At 43.0% G+C, this 23,672-nt stretch overlaps 1 protein-coding gene across 1 annotated transcript in view; it reads left to right on the forward strand.

Annotated features, from left to right (window-relative positions):
* The window catches only part of LOC126471011 (single-minded homolog 2), a 136,438-nt gene that overhangs the window by 22,109 nt on the left and 90,657 nt on the right, over positions 1-23,672 (forward strand). Inside the window, exon 2 of the mRNA XM_050099070.1 lies at positions 20,404-20,489. Within this exon, the coding sequence (XP_049955027.1) occupies positions 20,404-20,489 (86 nt within the window). The remainder of the gene's footprint in view (positions 1-20,403; positions 20,490-23,672) is intronic.

A 23,672-nucleotide genomic window follows, 5' to 3' on the forward strand; every position in this document is an offset into this window, starting at 1 on the left:
TGTGCTGTTCAAAATGGTTCGAATGGCTCTGAGCACTATGGGACTTAACATGTGAGGTCATCTGTCCCCTAGACTTAGAACTACTTAAACCTAACTAACCTAAGGACATCACACGCATCCATGCCCGAGGCAGGATTCGAACCTGCGACCGTAGCAGTTGCACGGTTCCGGACTGAAGCGCCTAGAATCGCGCGGCAACCGCGGCCGGCGTCTGTGTTGTGTTTACATGAAATGGACGGTGTCTTTTGGTTCACGTGAACCAGAAACTGACTGAAAATGGTTATGTTCAGCTACACGGAGACTATTTGAGGCCATTAATGGACATCCTGTTCCCAAATAAGGATATCATGTCAGAGAGCCAAAATTGTTCACAATTGTTTTGAAGAACATTCTGGACAATTAGAGCGAATGATTTGGCCACCTACATTGCCCGACATGAATCCCAGAAAACATTTATGTTATATAATCGAGAGATCATTTCGTGCACATCACAGCTCACCGGAAACAGTTTCGCAATTATGAACTGGTATAGAGGCAGTGTGGCTCAGCATTTTTGTAGGAGACTTCCAACGACTTGTTGAATCCACGCCACGTCGAGTTGCTACACAACGCCGGACAAAAGGAGATCCGACACGGTTTTAGGAGGTACCCCATGACTCTTGTCACCTCACTGTATGTGACAATTCGATTAAGTATCCCGAATTATGCTTGTCGGATGTTTAGCGTAGCTATATGTGCTGCAGCACTTACTGTGGTGGTTAACATTGGTTAGCCGTATCTTGGTTGCCTGACTCGCCCTTTCTTGTGTCGTGTTACGCCACGCGCCGCGCTGTCTGCCACAGCCAAGCGGTTGCGCCGCTCAGTCGTTGCTGGAGTACTGATATTCTTTGCGTACTCTATCGTCCTTAATACGTATCGTTAAATTGGATATCAGACTAGACTAAATTGGGACAACCCTACCAAATGGGCACATAAAATTCCACCTTAAAAATACTTTGTTTGTGTTGGAAACAAATCGACTTTTCCTGTTGAGGTTGGGCGTCGCATAAAGTACGAGATGACCAGTGTTTGCTTAGGACGATTGCATCTACAAACCGTAAAAAGAAATTACAGTATCTGCCGAAACACCAGCGAAAAAGCATCTAACAACTCTGGTGCCACCAGCACGATATACATTATGTATCTTAATTAAAAGTGGAAACTGACACAGAGAAAAATATATTTATTTATTTAACGTAATCAGATTAGGGGCTTCAGGCCGTCTCTTACATCGAACCAGCGTATTCGATAAAATAAGCAATAGCATTTCACTTAACATGGGACCGTAAACGAGCTGTTTGCGAGATAATTGCGAATGTGTGGTTTCGAGCAGTCACTGATTATTTTAAGCAGTGATGTAGTTGTTAGAGTAAAGGACAAGGACAGTGTTCTGCTCATGGTTGATTTTAATGCCAGGATTGGAAATCGAACAGAAGGGTATGAAAAGGTTATGGGTAAATTTGGAGAGGATATGGAGACCAACAGGAACGGGAAACAACTCTTGGATTTCTGTGCCAGTATGGGCTTAGTAATCACAAACTCCTTTTTTAAACATAAGAACATTCACCGGTATACTTGGGAAGGCAGGGGAACCAGATCTGTCATTGACTATATAATAACAGATCAGGAATTCAGGAAGGCTGTGAGGGACACACGTGTATTCAGGGAATTCTTTGATGACACTGATCATTATTTAATCTGCAGCGAAACTGGTATTGTGAGGCGGAAAGTGCAGGAGGTCAGGTCCATATGTAGGAGGATAAGAGTGGAGAAACTTCAGGATAAGGAAATCAGGCACAAGTACATAACAGTGATCTCAGAAAGGTACCAGTTAGTTGAATGTAGTTAATTACAGCCATTGGAAAAGGAATGGACAAGGTACAAGGACACAGTACTAGAAGTGGCTAAAGAATGTCTTGGAACAGTAGTGTGTAAAGGTAGGATGAAGCAAACAGCTTGGTGGAATGACAGTCAAGGCAGCCTGTAAAAGGAAAAAGAAGGCGTATCAAAAATGGCTACATACTAGAACTCAGGTAGACAGAGAAAGTTATGTTGAAGAAAGAAACAAAGCCAAACAGATAATTGCAGCATCCAAGAAGAAATCTTGGGAAGACTTTGGAAACAGGTTGGAGACTTTGGGTCAAGCTGCTGGAAAACCATTCTGGGGTGTAATTAGCAGTCTTCGAAAGGGAGGTAAGAAGGAAATGACAAGTATTTTGGACAGGTCAGGAAAACTGCTTGTGAATCCTGTGGATTCCTTGGGCAGATGGAGGGAATATTTTGAAGAGTTGCTCAATGTAGGTGAAAATATGATCAGTAATGTTTCAGATTTCGATGTACAATGGGATAGGAATGAGGATGGAAATAGGATCACATTTGAGGAAGTGGTGAAAATGGTCAATAGATTGCAGTGCAATAAAGCAGCTGGGGTGGATGAAATTAAGTCGGAACTCATCAAATACAGTGGAATGTCAGGTCTTAAATGGCTACACAGTATAATTGAAATGGCCTGGGAGTCGGGACAGGTTCCATCAGACTGGACAAAAGCAGTAATCTTTAAAAATGGAAACAGAAAAGATTGTAACAACTACAGAGGTATCTCTTTAATCAGCGTTGTGGGTAAAATCTTCTCAGGTATTGTTGAAAGGAAAGTGCGAGTATTAGTTGAGGACCAATTGGATGAAAATCAGTGTGGGTTTAGGCCTCTTAGAGGTAGTCAGAACCAGATCTTTAGCTTACGGCAAATAATGGAGAGGTGTTATGAATGGAACAGGGAATTGTATCTATGCTTTATAGATCTAGAAAAGGCATATGACCGGGTTCCTAGGAGGAAGTTATTGTCTGTTCTACGAGATTATGGAATAGGAGGCAAACTTTTGCAAGCAATTAAAGGTCTTTACATGGATAGTCAGGCAGCAGTTAGAGTTGACGGTAAATTGAGTTCATGGTTCAGAGTAGTTTCAGGGGTAAGACAAGGCTGCAACCTGTCTCCACTGTTGTTCATATTATATATGGATCATATGTTGAAAACAATAGACTGGCTGAGTGAGATTAAGATGTGTGAACACAAAATAAGCAGTCTTGCATATGCGGATGACTTAGTTGTGATGGCAGATTCGATTGAAAGTTTGCAAAGTAATATTTCAGAGCTAGATCAGAAATGTAAGGACTATGGTATGAAGATTAGCATCTCCAAAACGAAAGTAATGTCAGTGGGAAAGAGATATAAACGGATTGAGTGCCAAATAGGAGGAACAAAGTTAGAACAGGTGGACAGTTTCAAGTACTTAGGATGCATATTCTCACAGGATGGCAACATAGTGAAAGCACTGGAAGCGAGGTGTAGCAAAGCTAATGTAGTGAGTGCTCAGCTAAGATCTACTCTCTTCTGCAAGAAGGAAGTCAGTACCAAGACTAAGTTATCTGTGCACCGTTCTATCTTTCGACCAACTTTGTTGTATGGGAGCGAAAGCTGGGTGGATTCAGGTTACCTTATAAACAAGGTTGAGGTTACGGATATGAAATTAGCTAGGCTGATTGTGGGTACAAGTAGATGGGACAATGGCAGGAGGGTGTCCACAATGAGGAAATCAAGGAAAAACTGGGAATGAACTCTATAGATGAAGCAGTCAGGGCGAACAGGCTTAGATGGTGGGGTCATGTTACACGCATGGGAGAAGCAAGGTTACCCAAGAGACTCATGGGTTCAGCAGTAGAGGGTAGGAGGAGTCGGGGCAGACCAAGGAGAAGGTACCTGGATTCGGTTAAGAATGATTTTGAAGTAATAGGCTTAACATCAGAAGAGGCACCAATGTTAGCACGGAATAGGGGATCATGGAGGAATTTTATAAAGGGGACTATGCTCCAGACTGAACGCTGAAAGGCATAATCTGTCTTAAATGATGATGATGATGATGATGATGAATTTTGACCTAGTTAGCGCAAATGTATTTAAAATATAAACTTTTCCAATAAGTTCGTATTCAGTTGGAAACAAATGTCAGACGTGGCCCATGGTTGGAGAATCTGGTACATGCCTGATGGCGGACAGAACATTTTGCTGCTGATATCAGGTGACGTCTAAAGCGCCATATATATTGCATTGTATGGTAACCAGAGGCCTAGAAACGACGGAGAGGCTCCGTCCCCGCCGCAGCCGCAGTGGTCCACAACCCCACGACGACTACCGCAGTCCACTTCACCCCTCCGCCGCCCCACACCGAACCACTCTTTCAGGGTTATTGTGCGATTCGGCCCCCAGTGGTCTCCTCCCCCCCCCCCCCCCAGCAGGGAACGTCTCAAACCAGACTACTGTAACTTCTATGTTGGCGTGGTAGAGTAATGGTGGTGTACGCGTACCTGGAGAACTTGTTTGCGCAGCAATCGCCGACATAGTGTAGCGGAATAAGGTGAACCAGCCCTCATTCGCCGAGGCAGATGGAAAACCGCCTAAAAACCACCCACAGACTGGCCGGCTCACCGGACCTCGTCACAAGTCCGCCGGGCGGATTCGTGCCAGGGACCAGGCGCTCCTTCCCAATCCGGAAAGCCGTGCGTTAGACCGCAAGGTTACTAAGCGACTATCGAGGAAGCCAGTACGAGTTGCAGGTTGCCTAACAAACGGCTCCCAGGGGCACCAAAAATTTGATTTTCAATACGTCGCATTATTATTCACCGAATTTAAAAATAAAATAAAATGCTGTCGTAATCTACTCATTACGATGTACAATTTTAGGCTAAACATATAACACAATACACCAAGTATTGCAATTAAAATTGTCCGTTTGTTTTGAGGCAGTGTAACCGACGGCGCCCACATACCTGCACTTTATGTAGCCAGTATCGGACAATGAGAGCGCTTAGCGACTTCCGGCAAAAGTTTGACATAATTTCATAGCTTTACAAAATTTTTTCTCGTTTACCCTCCTCAGAGTGATGAAAAGAAGAAATTAATCGCTTACTTCATTTTCGCTTTTCATGCAGTAAAACTTCAGCGTCAGACATGACGTTTCAGTTGTTTACTTCCTTACTACCTACTCTATTAGCAACAAAGTTTGCACACAGTATCCATATACACCACTGAATTTACCTGCAAAATTATATGATGGTACAACATATAGTCGAGGAGATATGACGTCATAAACATTGAGGTACGCGGAAAATTTGCTTTTGCTTCAAATCGAGCCCAAATTACCCAGACTATATTCATCCAGTGTTTCATAAGGACTTAGCGACTTCCAACAAACATTAAGCATACTTTGAAATATTTTCCAAACCTTATCTCGCTTGCATGCTTAACGTCAGCTATTGAACACACTAACTCACTTATAAAGTAATCAGATGTTTGCAATTGTTTTACACACTGGAGTTTGATTCTGTATGTAACTGGAAGTTTAGTTGTCCTTAATATTTGGGTCGAATTAATTGAAAAGTTTAGGTATGAAATTTATTTATTGTAACTAGGACAATATTTCAAAAAATGGTTCAAATGGCTCTGAGCACTATGGGACTCAACATTTTAGGTCATAAGTCCCCTAGAACTTAGGACTACTTAAACCTAACTAACCTAAGGACATCACACACACCCATGCCCGACGCAGGTTTCGAACCTGCGACCGTAGCAGTCCCGCGGTTCCGGACTGCAGCGCCAGAACCGCACGGCCACCGCGGCCGGCGACAATATTTCGTACTGAAGTCAGTGGCAGCTGGTAAACACACTTTCCCTGTTATCACAGGAACGGCTTGTTGTCGGATCCATATTTGCTAGAAAGTTCTTGCTTCTATTATCGTTTACTTTCACCCATAATAGTTTTAGGGATCAACTATGATACAGTCCGGGCAGCATGCTTTAATTTAGGAATTCTTTTTTTCACAATCTTTTGCTCGTGAGAGAATTTTATCCCTTTCGCTCCACGATTTATGATGTCCCAGTCATAACGACCCTCCTTTGGGAAGGTCTCGATTAATCCGTTTTTTTGAGCGACTCGTTTATGCCGGAAAGAGGCCAGCTGCGTCGGAAGAGTGAGCGGTGGCCCGCTGCCGCGATGACGATTGCCCCGGCGCGATATCTGCGACGAAGACATAATGACGTGACGGTGTCGGTGGTAATGATATGTGTGGGCATGCCCGCGGCGCCGCCCTCGAATATTCATGCGGCAGGCGGCGGGTTGCGCTCTTGTGTTGCGCTTTTCAGCTCCCCTCGGCGCGCGCCCCAACAAAACACTAACAAACTGGACTCCTCTCCACCCTCCCCCGGTCTCAAACTGAATCGAGGACTTTGCAAATGGTCGTCGAATAATGTTCCCCTTTCTCCCTCCGCCGGGACATGCCGCGGCCCGGACTGTTTGTTCGTGACAGTCGGAAGCGAGTCCGCTTATTGTCTGCTAAATCCGATCCATTCAGCGCCGCTCAGGGGAGTGATGTCGTGCAGCCAAGGTTTTTAGTTTTCTATTACTGGAATTGGACCACCTTTTCTTTCTGTTTCTGTCAATTACTGTTCCTGAAATGATGGCGACTTTCTATTTTCGTGGTATATTTTTTTTTTTATTTTGACTTGGGTTTGTCGTATCATGCTGACAACTGATTGGTTCAAATATGTAATCATATTTACAGAGAAATCACGATATAAATAGTTCGGTCACTGATTTAGAATAACTTTAGCATGCCCATACACAGAATGATTCTTATTAACGTTTAAAAACCCCCGGAAGTGACGTACATAACACTGAGACAAGTAACTTAATATAAGACACATGGGGCTACAAATTTCGGGAAATAGCAGAAAAATGGATGACAAATATTGAACATGTGACGTCACCAGATGACGTACCTCGTCGCACGTGTAGCGATTGGGCTTGTCGAGCCTAACCTAATCTTTAGGCGGCAGTGCTACACGTGGCTCCCTTAGGGTACTCGGTTTTGGTTTTTTCATTAAACGGTGTGATACGGTAGTGCTCGCAATAGTGGCAATACAAGACTACGATTTAACTAGCTTTCAGACACGAATCTGTGTATTGGTGCTAATTCCAATGCGCAGAACGTTTCCCATAGTGTGTTTTACCATCTCACTCATCGTTTGCTGCTGTGGATCGGCGAATGCATGAAACGGAACCTGCACGTAAGTAAACACCGAATGCAAAAACTGTGATCAGACATGCTGTGTTCTGAAATCAAGGTTAATTATCAGATAAGATCTAACTTATGAAATGATTTCTCCTTTGTTGCTATTTGCGAGCACTGATAATGCAAGAATGAAAACAGAATAGCCTAGCGGAGCGATGTGTAGCACTGTTCCCTGCCGGGGAGGGTAGGATCAACAAGCCTAGCCGCTGCACGTGCAATAAGGTACGTCATCTGGTGACGTCACATGTTCAACATCTGTCATCCACTCTCCGGCTATTTCCCAACATTTGCGGCCCCATTTGTCTTATATTAAACTACTTGTCTCAGAGTAATATACGTCGCTTCGGGGTTTTTTTAAAGTTAATGAAAATCACTCTGTGGGTACAATACTTATATTTTTTGTCCACCATATGGACCATGGCAATGGAGATTCCGAACTGTAATATGATTTGGAATAAAATGACATCACCAGTTCCACTTACCTTGTTATTTTAAATACCACGACCGCTTTCAGCCTCTAAGGCCATTATTCAGTTATTATCTAAATATTATCAAAAAACTAAGTGCATTGGAATTTGTTACATAGAGAAGAACGTAACAACGGCCATCATCAACAGCAGGCCTAATAAAATAAATAGTGTTGATATACAACTTGTCCACAAATTCCAACACTGTGTTTGTTTACTTTCCCACTAAGGTGTAAGTCGGTTCATCACTGAACACAATGCGTTGTACGAAATTATTATTATTGTAAATAGCATCTGAAGCTCGTCAGAAAAAGTCACACGTCTGCGTTTGTCGTCAGACGCAGAGCCTATAACAGCTGTATGGCTTCGTAATCATCCGACGTCTCAAAACAAGCTAAGTTAGCAGCTGTAACTTCGCGCGACATTTTCGTAGGAAAAACGAGGGCGACCAGGACTGTTTCCTTTACATACACATCCCGTGTCTACAAACTGTCGATACCATCTGCGAATGTTCCATCCATTTGCATGATCAGTTTGGAACCTCGAGCTCAAACGTCTTTGCACTGTAATCACGGAGCCGGCCGCTGTGACCGAGCAGTTCTAGGTGCTTCAGTCTGGAACCGCGAGGCCGCTACGGTCACACGTTCTAATCCTGCCTCGGGCATGGATGTGTGTGATGTCCTTAGGTTAGTTAGGTTTAAGTAGTTCTTAAGTTCTAGGGGACTGATGACCTCAGAAGTTAAGTCCCATAGTGCTCAGAGCCATTTGAACCATTTTTGTAATCACGGAATTGCACTTAGCAAGCTCGAGAACACAAAACGCAAAATGATTTCTGCTGCGGAGTAGACTTTTGGAACATGTCACGTTAACCAAACGAACAGAAGACAACCGACATCTAGCGGCAATGAATATAAGCTGGACAATGTATTCTTTCCTCCAATAACCGAGCCGTGGCGCAGTGATACATAGTTTCGACAACATAATACTTTGTAATATGTATATTCTTTTTGAAACAGACTGTATCTTCTTCCTCTTTCTTTCGCTCTCCCGTGTCTCTACGGTATCGACATTATCATACGGGGTTTTGCAATGTTAGTGACAGTTGGTGTTGGTGGCCGGATGTTCTTTCTAGCGCCATCATCCCTCCCCTCCCCCCCCCCCCCCCCAAATGTGTGTACCTTATGTGTCTGTGCATAGAGTGAATTTTATGTTCAAGTGTGAAGTGTGAAAACTTGTTACAAATTTTTGCGACACTTGTATCTGTGGCTGGACGTACCAGCTCGTCATTTACCTGGGTGGATATGAAAAGCTGCATCCATGCTGGCTGCCTCATCAGTCCTCGTCGTTAATCCGTGTGGCGGATTCAATCCTGAGCAGATTCTTCTCCCCAAATCCCGGAAGCGGCACGTTAACGCACTCGGAAATCCAGGAGGGTCATGAAAATCTACGTATGTACAGGTGTATTCGTTTACATGTGTACACAGAAATGTGGATAGTATGCCCGACGTGTACCATCGGTGTATATCATACTCTTGCTATTTCCGTCCTTATATAGCCGTGCTACCGCCTGTGACGTCACTGGCGCCCAGCGCAGCGCCATATAGGCTAATGATTTTGTTGAGCGGCTGCTTCAAATTTCCGATTGTCGAAAAAAATGGTTCAAATGGCTCTGAGCACTATGGGACTTAACTTCTGAGGTCATCAGTCCCCCAGAACTTAGAACTACTTAAACCTAACTAACCTAAGGATATCACACACATCCATGCCCGAGGCAGGATTCGAACCTGCGACCGTAGCGGTCGCGCGGTTCCAGACTGTAGCGCCTAGAACCGCTCGGCCACTTCGGCCGGCCCGATGGTCGAGTCCCAAGCTGTGCCTAGGTGCAAGCCTCTGTCTTTATTGAGGGTGTTGGCAGACATTTATATCTCAGTCGCTTAATTTCAGTATCTGTCTGGACGTGAAAAGCAGGGAGAGTACTTGTAGTACCTCAGCAACATCCACGACCACATCAATTCAACGATGGAAGTAGATCGGTCGGTGCCTCCTTGTACATAGACGCTCTTGTCCGCCAAAGTCCGAATTAGTACCACAGCGTTTATCTGAAACCCACCCATAATACGGACTGGCATCTACACACCACCAGCTACCACCACCCAGCATAGAAACGGTCTGGTCTGAGGACTTTGGTGCATTGAGCGGAAGCCGTTTCAGACACGGAAAACGTGCCGCAAAACTTGAGTGGCCTGCGGCAAATATTCAAGTAAAACGACTACAACAACCGGCGAATTTCGCAATTCATTTCACTGAAGACGCATAATCAGAAGGCCCCTGAAAAGCAAACAGAGAAGCTATCGTTTTTGCCGTTCTGTGGCTCAGTAACAGAAAAAGATTAGCTGCCGCCTAAACAGGCGTAAAATCGATTCAGTGCTCAGGAATCCAACAAAAATTCGACGTCCCGTGAGGCCTGTAAAATATTATTTTGTTTGACATAAACCGCCCGGTATATGAAAACTAGTGTGTAGAAATGGACAATTTTACGTCGAAGAGACTGTTCACTAATGAACAGCGCAGGCTGGAACATGAGATGCGATTTCGTCAACCGAGTCACGAGGAATCAACGATAGCTGAATATGCTCTAAAAAACAGTCACCGAATTACTTTCAGCTTCTATCATTAAACAGACAAGCCGGATACCTTAATAAAAGAAGCCGTAGAGAGAAAAATACCTGACAAAAGTCACAATAAAGATGTCGACTTGCAACTAACCACAGCTTGGAACTTGGCTATCTAAAGGTTAAAGCGAGTGCGCAACGAAAGTATTGCCTTATTTGGCGCTGGACTGGAAACCAGTGACATCACAAGCGGCAACGTGGAAGCAACAACCACACAACAGTCGTCATCTGACAAAGGCCGAGGAGCACTCTTCCGAAAGCTCGTGACGCCGCTTGAATCTCGAGAAACTTTCATTGGGTCATATTCGTAAGATGATGCATTCAAACATTTTACAAGGTTCTCAAGTCAGACGAATATCAAATGTTCAACATGTCCTCTTTCTGTCTCTAAACAAGAGTGCACTCATCGGATTAAGCTGTGACGCTCTCTTCCAAACACACCTGGACAGTGTTAGATGGTTTTCATTCATTTATATTGATGAATTATGTCTACATTAGGAATGTCTACTGCTAATGCAAATTGTCTTTTCACGCCACATATAGTTAATAATATACCATTATACTGGAAAATGGTGCAGGATAGGTCGTTTTTGCAGACAGCACGAACGTTGTTGTCATGTCCAGCAAAGAAGCATCTACAGGGAAAAAAATAAATGATGTTTTAGTTGAGTTACTAACTTGTTTTGCGTAAATGGGTTAGTTTTAAACTTTCCAAAAACACAGCTTATCCAGTTTTGTACTGTGAAAAATATCCAACGTCCTATTGTAACAGTGTAGGAAAAAAAAAAAAAAAAAAGATAGAAAAGTTTTAAGTCCTTAGGTGTGTCCATTGAAGAAAAATTAACCAGGGACATATTTGTAGCAGAGCTGTTAAAATGTTGAGATTGAGCTAATTTTGGTATAAGAAAAGTTTTCGGATTTGAGCAGATAGAAATTTGTAAGTTAACGTAGTTTTCATACGTTTATTCACCGATGACATTTAGTAACTCTTCATTTGCGCAAAAAAGTATTCATTACTCGTAATAAAATAATTAGAATAACTTTCGGGGCTCACACTCGTACATCTTGTAGGCATCTACGTTAGCGATTGGGAGCGTCGATCACACACTTATAGTACATTTAAAACAAGGTGATCATGAAAATAAAATGTCCGACTGAAGAAAAAGTGGCCTAAATGCACATTAAAGTTGATTCTCCATAAGAACTCTTTCTACATCAAGGAGCAGTTTTAAACAGAAACAAGTAGTCTGTTACAAATCTGTAAATGATAACCATATATAAAGGTTGAACCAGAACTCCACCGTCAAAGTTTCGAAGGTTGTTCAGGAATATTTTCTGAGTGTTTTGGAATAAGGGACCTGTGGTCTCCGGACGTCCGTAGCAGAGTAATAATGTAATTATCATTTATTTGATTCGTTACCACAGATGCATATGTTTCTGGGAAAATATCTTCGCGATAATCAAACAGTATGTAATATGCAATCACTAAAACGTAGCCTACAAAACTGAGAATAAGGCAACAGTCCTCAGGCGAAACACGTACACTGTGATGTGGTTGCCGCCGCTGCAGGAATAGATCAGCATAGCGGTTCTCTGGGGCTCTTCCGTTGCATTCAGGGAACACATACGCGAGTTGTACACCGGCCAACTCTTCACTCAAAAAACATATCCATACTGCTGTGTATCACTGTTAACGTACAGTTAACACTACAGAAAGAAAAGATAGAACTGAACAGTACTGAAGGAAGCTTGAGGGTGAAGAGTAAATAGTGCATTACTGTTGGCAACAATAACTACCGTCAGTGTATAGAAAGATTTGACTCCAAACGAGACACACAACGCGTACCTTCGACATTTCCACATGTGTGTAGACATTTTCAGTACAAAAAAATGGCTATGGGCACTATGGGACTTAACATCTGTGGTCATCAGTCCCCTAGAACTTAGAACTACTTAAACCTAACTGACCTAAGGACATCACACACACCCATGCCCGAGGCAGGATTCGAACCTGCGACCGTAGCAGTCGCACGGTTCCGGACTGAGCGCCTAGAACCGCGAGACCACCGCTGCCGGCAATAGCAGAGTCAATAAAGGTAAGTCTTCTGGTCCACATTGTACACCAGTAGGTTCCTTGCGGAGTATGTTGATAGAATATCTTCATACTTAGCAATCATATACAACGATGCTCTGGACGAAAAATACGCACCTAAAGACTGGAAAGTTTCACAGGTCATACCAGTACTCAAGAAAGGTATTACAGACTATATCATTGACGTCGATTTACAGTAGGATTTTAGAACATATACTGTGTTCCATCATTAATTTACTTCGAATAAAACGGTTTATAGACACATAGCACTGATTCAGAAAATGTTCTAGTGAAACAAAACTAGCACTTTATCCGCACTAAGTAATGAGTGCTATCGACAGGGGATCTCAGATTGATTCCATACTTATAGATTACCAAAAGGCATTCGACGTAGTACTTCACAACTGAGTTCCCCATAGGCACAAGTGAGTGCCTATGGAGTCTCAGTTGAGCGACTGGATTCGTGATTTCTCGTCAGGAAAGTCACAGTTCGTAGTAATCGACGGAAAGCCGTCCAGTAAAACAGAAGCGATATCTGACGTTCCACAATGAAGTGTTATAGGCCCTCTGCTGTTCGTAATCTATAGTACTGATTTAGGAGACAATATGAGCAGCCCTTCTAGATTGTTTGCAAATGATGATGCTGCTTTTCACTGTTTAGTAGATTTGTCACAAGATGAAATTCCAAAATGGCTTAGACACGACGTCTGTGTGATTCGAAAAGTGACAATTGACTCATAATAAGGAAAAGTGCGAGATCATCCACGTGAGTAGTAAAAGAAACCCGTTAAATTTCCGTTACACGATAAACTACAAAACTCTAAAAGTTGTCAGTTCAACTAAATACGTAGGAATTACAATTACGAACAACTTAAATTGCAACGATCACATAAATAACGTTGTGGAAGGCAAACCGAAGATTGTGTTTTATTGGCAGAACACATAGACGATGCAACAGGTCTACTAAAGGAACTGCCTATACAAAGCTTTACCGTCCTCTGCTAGACTATTGCAGTGCAGTATAGGGTCCTCAGCATCTAGGATTGACGAAGCATATCGAAAAAGTCCAAAGAAGGGCATCTCGTTTTGTACTATCACGAAATAGGGACGAGAGTGTCACGAATGTAATAAGTGAGTTGGTGTGGCAGTCATTAAAACAATGGCGTTTTTCTTTGAGGCGAGGTATTTTCACGAAATTTCAATCACCGACTGTCTCCTCTGAATGCAAAAATGTTCTACTGACGCGAACCTGCATAGAGAGAAATGATCTTAGTAATAAAATAAGAGAAATCAGAGCTCATGCCGAAAGATTTAAGTGTTCATTTTTCTCATCCGCTGTTCGAGAGTAGAACGGCAGAGGAATAGTCTGCAGGTGGTTCGATAAACCCTCTGCCAGGCACTTAAGTGTGACTTCCAGTGTAGTCGTGTGGATGTAGTGTCAGTGTCAAAAACATATGTCTAATAGAGTCGTACCGATCAGGCGTAAATTTTTGATACTGAGGCTGAAACTTATTTTGCAAGTTCTAAGATTTGATTCTGATGATGGCAGTAGCCAAAACGACGTAATAAATAAATAAATGTATCTAGCGATCTAGACGATTTTATTCGAAACATATTCACAGTGATGCGGACTCATATGAGAAATTTGTTTCCTTTATTAACTTTGTCGATAGTACCTGTAAGAGGTGCCACGAGAACTTCTGAATCTACATGGCAGTCACCTACAATTGTAGCCCACACAATATTCTTTAACTCTTGCTGCTGTCTAACGTGCAATGTACCATAAGGTTTTTCATACGCCCACAAATGCTTGTTGAGAAATTTTTCCTTACATCACTTCTACATGTTGCCACATTTGTAAAAAAGTTAGAAGGTACAAAAAAGATTGGAAATTGTTCAACAAATCAGTGGTAGACGTCGTCCCATCTTCGGTTATTGGCAGGCGAAAGAACCTGCACACGTTGATACAACTACATGCGGAACTAAGTGATGTATCAGAGACTACGGCGACGTGCCATGTACTGCTAATACATGGATCTACGGATTAAGTTTTTCGTGGTAAGACGTACGATCGAATCTTGGTCTAAGGCGATACATTGTTTGTAGCGCTGTGGATCCAGTCTTAGTAAACCGACGATGATCAACAACTAAGGATGACTAACGAAGCTTTCTTTTATCTGGAAATCGATTTCGATACAACCGTGCAGCCTCGCGTCCATTACCATTCGTGCAGCCTCGCATAAAAACCATACCTGCATACTCACGGAATGTGATGTGTAAGAGGAAGGCGTATCACCTAACACACGACGACTACCCGCATGACACGTTCAAAGTAGAAACGAACCTCAGATTTACCCTAACGTAAAGATGTCTCCGTATCAAAACACCGTCACTGAATACGAGTGCCGCTACGTATTGACTTGTATTTAAAATATCTCTCAGTTAACTAACAAAATGAAATTTAGTTATTGATTGTAAAGTTTCAGTTGTTCGGTTTCTCACAGAGACGTGCTGAATGTAAACTTTCAGTAATAACTTGAAAACGAAAGATTTTCCGATATTTGTTGATATGGAAATTTCTCCATGTGTTGATGTGTGAGGTTTGCACTTCGTTAAAATCTGTTTTGTTTGAATGTTATCTGGGTATTTGCCACCAGTCACTTAATTCTTATTTACTCGCACAAAAACACATTGTGAGCTCCATCATTTTTCCTGTCGCTCTGAAGACTACACTCAGTAAGATATAAAACCTCAGCTACGCCCGAAGCGGTACTCGATCGACAACCTTCAGTTTACGAGGCAGCATCGCTACTCTGAAACCCCAGAGGACTTGCAACTATCCATTGTCCGCATTCAGCTATGATTTGCGGGAAACTCTCCCGGGTGAATTGGTCGATACCACCTGCGCTCATTAAAATAAGTATTTCGAGATTCACAATTCGCGTAATGTTCCAGAGTACATTAACCGTCCACCCTCCCCCCCCCCCCTCCCTCTCCTCTTCGCCTCCCCGCCATTCTCCCCTAGAAGATTATTCTGGCAAATGCATTTTAATGACTCGTGTCGATGCAAGAAGAAGTTTCTATCTGAGTTAAAAATATATTACCAAAAAAATTAAATTTTTTATATTCAAGAAGATTTTTCGTTTATTTCCGTGACCGAATACCTTTTTATATCCACACCGTCATTTTAATACAGCTTTGCAGGAAAAGCCTTGCGCGCCACATATCGATGAACTACATAGAAAATTTTTAGTGTGTTTTGACTGTTTATATATCGCAAATTCAAGGTGTAAAAGAACTAACTGCCTGAATTTTACCTTAACTTTGCGTACAACAGTAAAGAATAAAGTAAATCACGCTTGATGCACTAGCCAATCTGACTTGCTAATTAGTCGCAGGTTCGTTTAACAACAATTCGACATGATACAACTTGTTGGCGGAAGAAATTTTAAATCATCAAGCAAGGGAAAGTGTAGTAAGTTATAACGAAATGTTAATACAGAAGCTAACTGAGCTCGTTTAGGAAGACAGAACGGAAACGCTGTAGGAAATGAGTGTTGGTGGAAAAATAGAACTCTGCCTGGGAAAGATAGTCGCCTTCTCCATTTCAAAGGAAATATCCCAGCAGTTGCCTCGAACTATTTAGGGAAGCGAAGAAAAACTTAAAACTGGATGGTCAACGAGAATTTGAACTTCGCTACTGCGTAACGTGAAGCAGGCACCTTAACTACTGCAGCACCTCATTCCGCTAATGTTTGCAGAACTCATGAAGGTGTTTTTATCAGAATTTCTGATAACTGACTTGACCAGGATTTTTTCACATTCCTTTTGTGCCATTGTATTTGGTGCGTCTTCCCAGTTCAGAGATGCTGGACTTTAAAATGAAATGCAGACCAAAATATTTGCTGATGTCATTCGATTAAAGTGTCAAAGTAGTCTCCATTAACAAGAGAACTTGCGGAAAATGACAATGTTCAACTGCTGGTATTTTTGCTTTCAATATTAATGTTTTGCTCCAACATGTTAAGTGCTTCCTGTTTCCTGACTAACAGAACAACGTGGTACGCTGAATCGAATTTCGACTTAAACTAGGAATTTGAGAACACTTAATACTTTACGAAGCCCTCGCCGGCCGAAGTGGCCGTGCGGTTAAAGGCGCTACAGTCTGGAACCGCAAGACCGCTACGGTCGCAGGTTCGAATCCTGCCTCGGGCATGGATGTTTGTGATGTCCTTAGGTTAGTTAGGTTTAACTAGTTCTAAGTTCTAGGGGACTAATGACCTCAGCAGTTGAGTCCCATAGTGCTCAGAGCCATTTTAACCATTTTTTACGAAGCCCTCTACAAAATACATGCTAAGTTCGTTTGTAAAATAAATTTCAGAATACATATCGCATGGAAAATTATTAATATGTTCTATTGCGAACTTCAAATCCGTGTATTAATGTAGTGTCGGAGGTTACAAGTGCTTCAGATTTTGTTGTCCTGCAACGGAAAGGTTCATTTTTATTGTTTTGTGCCGTAAACGTTGCTTGTAAATGCTGTGCGTTTTTTGTGGGGGGGGGGGGGGGGGCAGCTGGAATTTACAAATGGTATTTACCCACGTGTGGCGCGAGCGCTAAAAGAGCGATGCTACATAATTCCCCGCGCAGCATTCGGACCACGCACCGCCTAATTCCTCTTCCTACGTAGCGTGTTACTTTTTCTTTCGATCCTGTAATGGTGGCAAACGTGTTACACTTGTGGTCAGTTGCAAACAACTAATGCCATTGACGGTGAATGCTTCAGACGAGAAAGCCTCATAAAAGTGAGCTTCATCTTCCATTCCAGTAACTGTTGCCTGTGTAGAGTTGGAAAAAACCACTTCCGGTGAATCCACTCTAATTGTTGAAAGGTTTCATTGTACCTGCACTACGCGATCGATAGTAACTCGATGGCTAAATGAAATTACCGTCCAATTTCACACGTATCTCTACCAGTAGACTGAGAAATGAAATGTGTCGAATCCTTTCTCCTTTTAGCGCTCTCATTCTCACAAGTATATTTGTCCTTGGGGAGCAGACCGTCTTCATGCAGAACTTCAGTGTGTGCAAATCTCGCTGGGAAAATTTTTGATATGGCCGGAAATAGGTAAATTTAAATGTATGACCAACAACGTGCTGGGCGCAATTCCGTATTCATAGTAAATCCACATCTAATCAGCAGCTTTGTGTCTTTAAATCACTACTCCGCAAACAATGCGGTATAAGCGGATTGTGAGAGCTGCAGTGACTGACAGAACATCATCCAGGGAAGAAATCTGGACGCATGTTGCACCTGATGTGGCACCAAGAACCACTGGAAACCGTCTGCTATCCCGGCTGCCACTAACACCACGGTACCGCCAAGCACGGTTACTCTGGTTTCGTGAAAGGGTAGACTAGAGAGTGGGATGGCACTCTATTGTCTTCAACGATCAGAGTAGGGTTTGTCTGTATGCGAGTGACGGAGGAATGCGTGTACGGCGTAGACATGGTGAGCGGCCTTCTCTGGAGTACATTCGCCACGACACACTGGTCCCAATTTAGACTTCATGGTATGGGACGGATATCAGTTACAACTGGCGGTCACATTTGGTGTTTCTGTAGGATAAAATAACCACTGCCAGCTACACTTTGCAGGTTGTTATCTTCGCTCTACTACCATTTCTTCGACAGGAAGGTGATGTGCTTTTTCAGCTAGACAGTTCAGGTCTATGTACGGCTACTGCGACGCATTGTCCTCTTCATTGTGTACAACAACTCCACTAACCAGCGAGATCAACAGCTGTCGCACTAATAGAACACGTGTGAGACATGGTGAAGTGGGAACTTACTCGTTCTCCAGAGCCTGCAAGAACCATTACGGAATTGAAATAAAAGGTGCAAGATGCTTGGGACAATCTATCGCAGAATGCCATTCGGCACCGTTGCGATATTTTGCATTCGAAAATACATGCCAACGTTGCCGCCAGAGGGGAGTACGTTATGTATTGTTGCGACCGTTTGGTCATTTTTTACTATGACATGTGCGTTTCATTTGGTGTGAATTTTTTATCGTATGCTCCTATAAGAATGAAATACCTGTAAAGTACACTGTGGGAAATATTACAGCCAGCCACAAATTTTTGGAAATTATTTTATTGCACCATTGCTAGCTTCGGGCCTGAGCCCATCGTTAAATGGTACCGTTGACTTCTTTGCAAGTAATGGTACAATAAAATCATTTAAAAAAAATGTATTTCCTACAATGTAATTTTCGAAAACAGCTGCGTCCTTCCCTAACCAAAATGAGCAAAATAATGAACTTCCTGTCACATCATTTGTCAATACAAACGAACTTGTCCTGGAGGGTGTTGCATTATTTTCCGCCATTGTAGTTTCTCTTGGTTTGTGAAAGACATTTATTTTTTCAAACTAGCCGGTACTCAACACTCGTGAACGCCAAAGATAGAATGATGGCTACATTATCTCTTTGTCCCTTTTTTACTGGTATCGCGACGGTGTGAAACACTGTTTCCTCCGTATCTGACGTGGCATATTTCCTTGTTTGGGTATGAAATCACGAACTTCCGCAAAAGGTAGCACTCGGTTTCATATTAAAAACAGATAAAACCCTAGTTATAAGTACTGTAATCGTGTTTTTAAGAGTGAAACGGCGTTCAGATGGTCTCTTTTGGAACTACGATACTAGCAGCAGAAAAGCGTCTGAGAAAAGAAAGTGAAGCACCCAGAAGAGGAGGAGGACACTAACGAAACTTTACGGATTGAGAGGGGATGTAATGTTATTTAGTAATTGCAAACTCAAGCCAAATTTACGAAGAACTAGGCAGTTTGGATTCACTTATCAGTATGAGGTTGGACCTCCTATGGCCTGGCTTGGATGCGTGAACTGATTTGATCGGGATGGTTGCCATTCAGCGGTTGTATCCTCTCCTGAGGCAAGCTGCCCCACAACTGTTGTAACTGGTGTTTGAAATCCTGCATACTGGCACTGAGACGGAGTTACTTCCGTGTTAGTCCCACACTTCTTCCATCGGGTGTGCCTCAGTATCATGCAAACATACAGACAAATGTAATGTGTGGACAAGCATTGTCCTATGGAAAAATGGCACCACGACACTGTCACATGGGAGGAAACACATAAGGGGCAGGACTTTCGTGACGTACCGTTGTCCCATCAAGAGTTCTCTCATCCTAAAAATCTGATTACTGGATGATTCGACCAACCAACAAATTGGAGACTCACAGTGAAGCCCCTTTCGATCTCTGGTAACGCTATCTCACGCGAGTACGCGGAATCTCCGTATCCTTCACAGTGATCAGGCAATGTTTGACGCAGATCGCACCACTAATACGAGTATACCCTACCAGCTCTGGCAAATGCAAACAAAATAAACGCACTCTGTTGGCCGTGCTACCCGTCACAAATGGCTCTGAGCACTATGGGACTTAACTTCTGAGGTCATCAGTCCCCTAGAACTTACAACTACTTAAACCTAACTAACCTAAGGACATCACACACATCCATGCCCAGGGCAGGATTCGAACCTGGGACCGTATCGGTCACGTGGTTCCAGACTGTAGCGCCTAGAACCGCTCGGCCACCCCGGCCGGCCTACGCGTCACAGAGAATTACCATTTACATACCCACTGAAGCTGTGTACGCGTACGAAGCTGCAATGAAATCCGACTATGTCCTCTGGGTGCTACGCTTTTTTGTCAGGCAGTGTATAATTCAGTTTGTATAAGTGAAGATGATACCGACATCTCTTTAATTAATATATCTATGAAAAGAAACTATAGGCCGCCTAGTGAGGACTTTCACACGATTTATGTAGATGAAAACAGAATTACAATGTATAAACGGCTCCGAAAAAAAGTCTACGGCTTAGTTGAATCACCCTGTTTTTCGCAATACGCAGCACTCTGCGACTGATAAAATTTGAAGTGATGTGTAGGGCCCAGAGGAATGTACGTGCTGTTGTTTTTGCAGGTCTGGGCGACGCGTGGGGAGCGGCGCCGCCGCCGGCGAATCCGCGTGAGTCCTGCATCAAGGAGCTGGGTTCGCACCTCCTGCAGGTAACACAGCGGCGCCTCTTGCTACAACTCCACACGCCGGAGGCTAGAACTCCTCCTATAAATCGTAGTCGGCCATCTGCCTTTCCTACAGTGAACCTTGTGTGCTCGTTCGATTTCATGTTTATTTATTCTTCACAATTACAGCCTATTATCTGGGAGGATAATATAAACCATACAACTCAAGTTTCGGGTAGTAGGGCTATAAATAAAGATATTGTGATCAGTGGTACCTTAACATTTACCCACTTTCCACTTCAATGTGTTAGTTGGTTTTTCTATGCGACTAACAGTATTCTCGCAAACATGTCACATATACTGATAAGCCAAAACATTGTGACCACTGCACACCGCGACGCTGGATGTAAGCGGAGCAGACACTGATGGGGGATAACCCTAGCGAAGATATGGCCTGCAAATGGCAAAATACATTGAGATAAGCAACTTTGACAAAGGGCAGATTATTATTACGGAAAGCCTGTAAACATCTCTAAAACGGCGAAGCTGGTCGAATGTTCACGTGCTACTCTCGTGAGCATCTGCGGAAAGAGGTAGGAGGGCAGTGAAACTACGACTTGGCGCTAAATGGTTGGAGGTCCACGACTCTTCACAGAACGTGGGGTTCGGAGACTTGTCTGCTCTTGATGGAAAGTAGATAGTGATTTGTGGCATCTCTACCGAAAGAGCACAATCCTAGTGTAAGCATAAGTGTTTCGGAGCACACTGTTCATCGTACACTGTTGAACATGGAGCTCCGAAGCAGACCACCTCTACGTGTTCACATGTTGACCCAACGACATTGTCAATTACGATAGCAGTGGGAACCGACCCATAGGGATTCGACTGTCTATCAATGTAAACGTGTCGGCTCTTCGGGTAAATCACATTTCTGATACACTAGGTCGGTGGTCGTCTCCACAAACGCCGTCATCGACATGAACAGCGGCTGGAAACGTGCAGCGTGCCACGGACGCAGGGTAGTGGGAGCAAAGTTAAGCTATGGGAGACATTCTCCTACGCTTGCATGGGTCCTGTGCTAGTAATCGAATACACGCTGGCAGATGCGAACCACCTGCATCCCTTCATGTTTGATGTCTTCGCCGACGGCCATGTCACCTTTCAGCAGTATAACTACCCGTGTCTCGGAGCCAAAACAGTGCTACAGCGGTTTGAGGAGGATAATATGAACTCACATTGACGTCTCGGCGACCAAATTCGCCTGATGTAAATTCTATGGAACCCATCTGTGTCGCTTTCGGGTGCCATCGCCCGTACTCAAATCAGCGGCCCGTTATTTAAGCGAATTACATGACCTCTGCGTAGACGTCCAGTGCCACATATCTTCACAAACCTACCAACAAGCTGTCGGATCCCTGATACGCCAAATCAGTGATGTATTTCGTTCCAAAGATGAACAGACAAGCTATTAAGCAAGTGGTCGTAATCTTTTGCCTCATCAGTGTAATTTAGTACCTGATATTTTATACAGGATCGTAACTGCACCATTAAGTGTATTACACCTGTCACTATAGACTAAACATTTTGCGTCCACACGTCCACACTTCAACACCTGACCTGTTTTGCAGAGGAAAATAAACATTAATCGCTTACTCTTGCCACAAGTACTTGGAGGCTGTAACCAACCTAAAAAAATACTAATCTTAATGGCTGTAATATTATTAGTCTGCAAATGAAGTACATAGTGACGTAATGTTGTTCAGTGCACTGTCCTCAGTCATCTAGAAAAACATCTACCCTTATACCCCTAATATGCTGTATATTTTGTCAGGTTAGTTTGTGCCGACAGTATTACAGGTACTGAAGTGGTACTTATAAAAATTACGATAAAAATTCTGGTACTACAATAACAGTTTATCACTACGAGACTACTATAAACCTCTTAAGCAATTTCCCAACTACTAATACTACTTCTGGTTCTACAGATTCTCTTTTGTTTATGTTCATTATTAGTGTGTATCTAAACTGCAGATGGCTGTTTCCGCTACTGGATCTGCCCTTACCCTGAGTAACAGCCATTGTCTACTGGATTCCTTGGGCATCGGGCAACACGTCAGCAGCATTCCACTATAACAAGCAATTCAACTATTCACTGTTGCGTCTTCGAATCCGCACTTCCATCACCATTTGGACCAACACAATGTAAATTCTTGAGAAACTATATCATTCTTCTTTCCATCTGCAGAGTATGTTGTCTAGTAGGGATGGCAACATGCTAATGTGTGGTTGAATGCCTCGTGAAGTGTTCCTTGGCCTTCCTGGCTACTGCGGCTGAAGTATCTTCCAAGATGCGCCAGGCTGACTCCCTTCTAAGTGCCAACACCCTTCAAGCCCGACAGCCATCACAAGCCGCATCTACATAGAGCGCGCAGTCCCACAATGTATGTTCTGGTGTGCTCACACTGCTGCAGGCGCAGCTATAATTCATCTGTCTTCTGATTTAGGATAGATACGTAGTATACGGGTCATCATCAGGCACGTAATGTACCAGTCCCCTCGGCGGATGAAGAAATCTTGTTTACAGTCTGTCCTAAAGGTTAGGGAGACATTCATATGTTCTCCTGCCTACGCCTAATGTGTCTCATTCTTGCCACAGTTATAATATGCAATCATATATTGACGTTTTTGTATTGGTCACAGTTTCAAGTACCCTTCGTAATTTTATTTGACTGCCCTTCTTTAACCAGTAAAGAGCTCCCCCTTTCCTGGTTTCCAAGTCCAATTGGTGTATGCCTTGAATCACTAACAGTGTATCGTTCGGGATCGTGCAGTTGGCGCTCATTGATCTTAGTAGCACGCATCGTTGAACTCTTCTGACTAATGAAACTGGCTTCACAAACTGCAAGTTGTGATCCCAAATGCTCGCACTATATCATATGACTGGTGCTAATATAGACTGGTTATATGTTCTGACTCGTCTCCAGAGAAGTGGAATTTGCCTATTTGCGATGTTTATCATTTTGTGCATCACATTTGTGCCTTTCCTGCATGCCTCCTCTATACATTGTGCAAAGTTAAGACGTTCATCTAGGAAAACCCCAAATATCTCGTTACCAAGCTTCTTCTAATCGTTACATCGTTTAATTTTATTTTAATAGCATGCCATTACAAGTGTATTCGAACATTTCTGGAATGTTTCTCTTACCCATCCATACTAACTTACATTTA

This window comes from Schistocerca serialis, chromosome 3, assembly GCF_023864345.2.
Source record: "Schistocerca serialis cubense isolate TAMUIC-IGC-003099 chromosome 3, iqSchSeri2.2, whole genome shotgun sequence".
In the NCBI taxonomy this organism is placed as follows: domain Eukaryota; kingdom Metazoa; phylum Arthropoda; class Insecta; order Orthoptera; family Acrididae; genus Schistocerca; species Schistocerca serialis.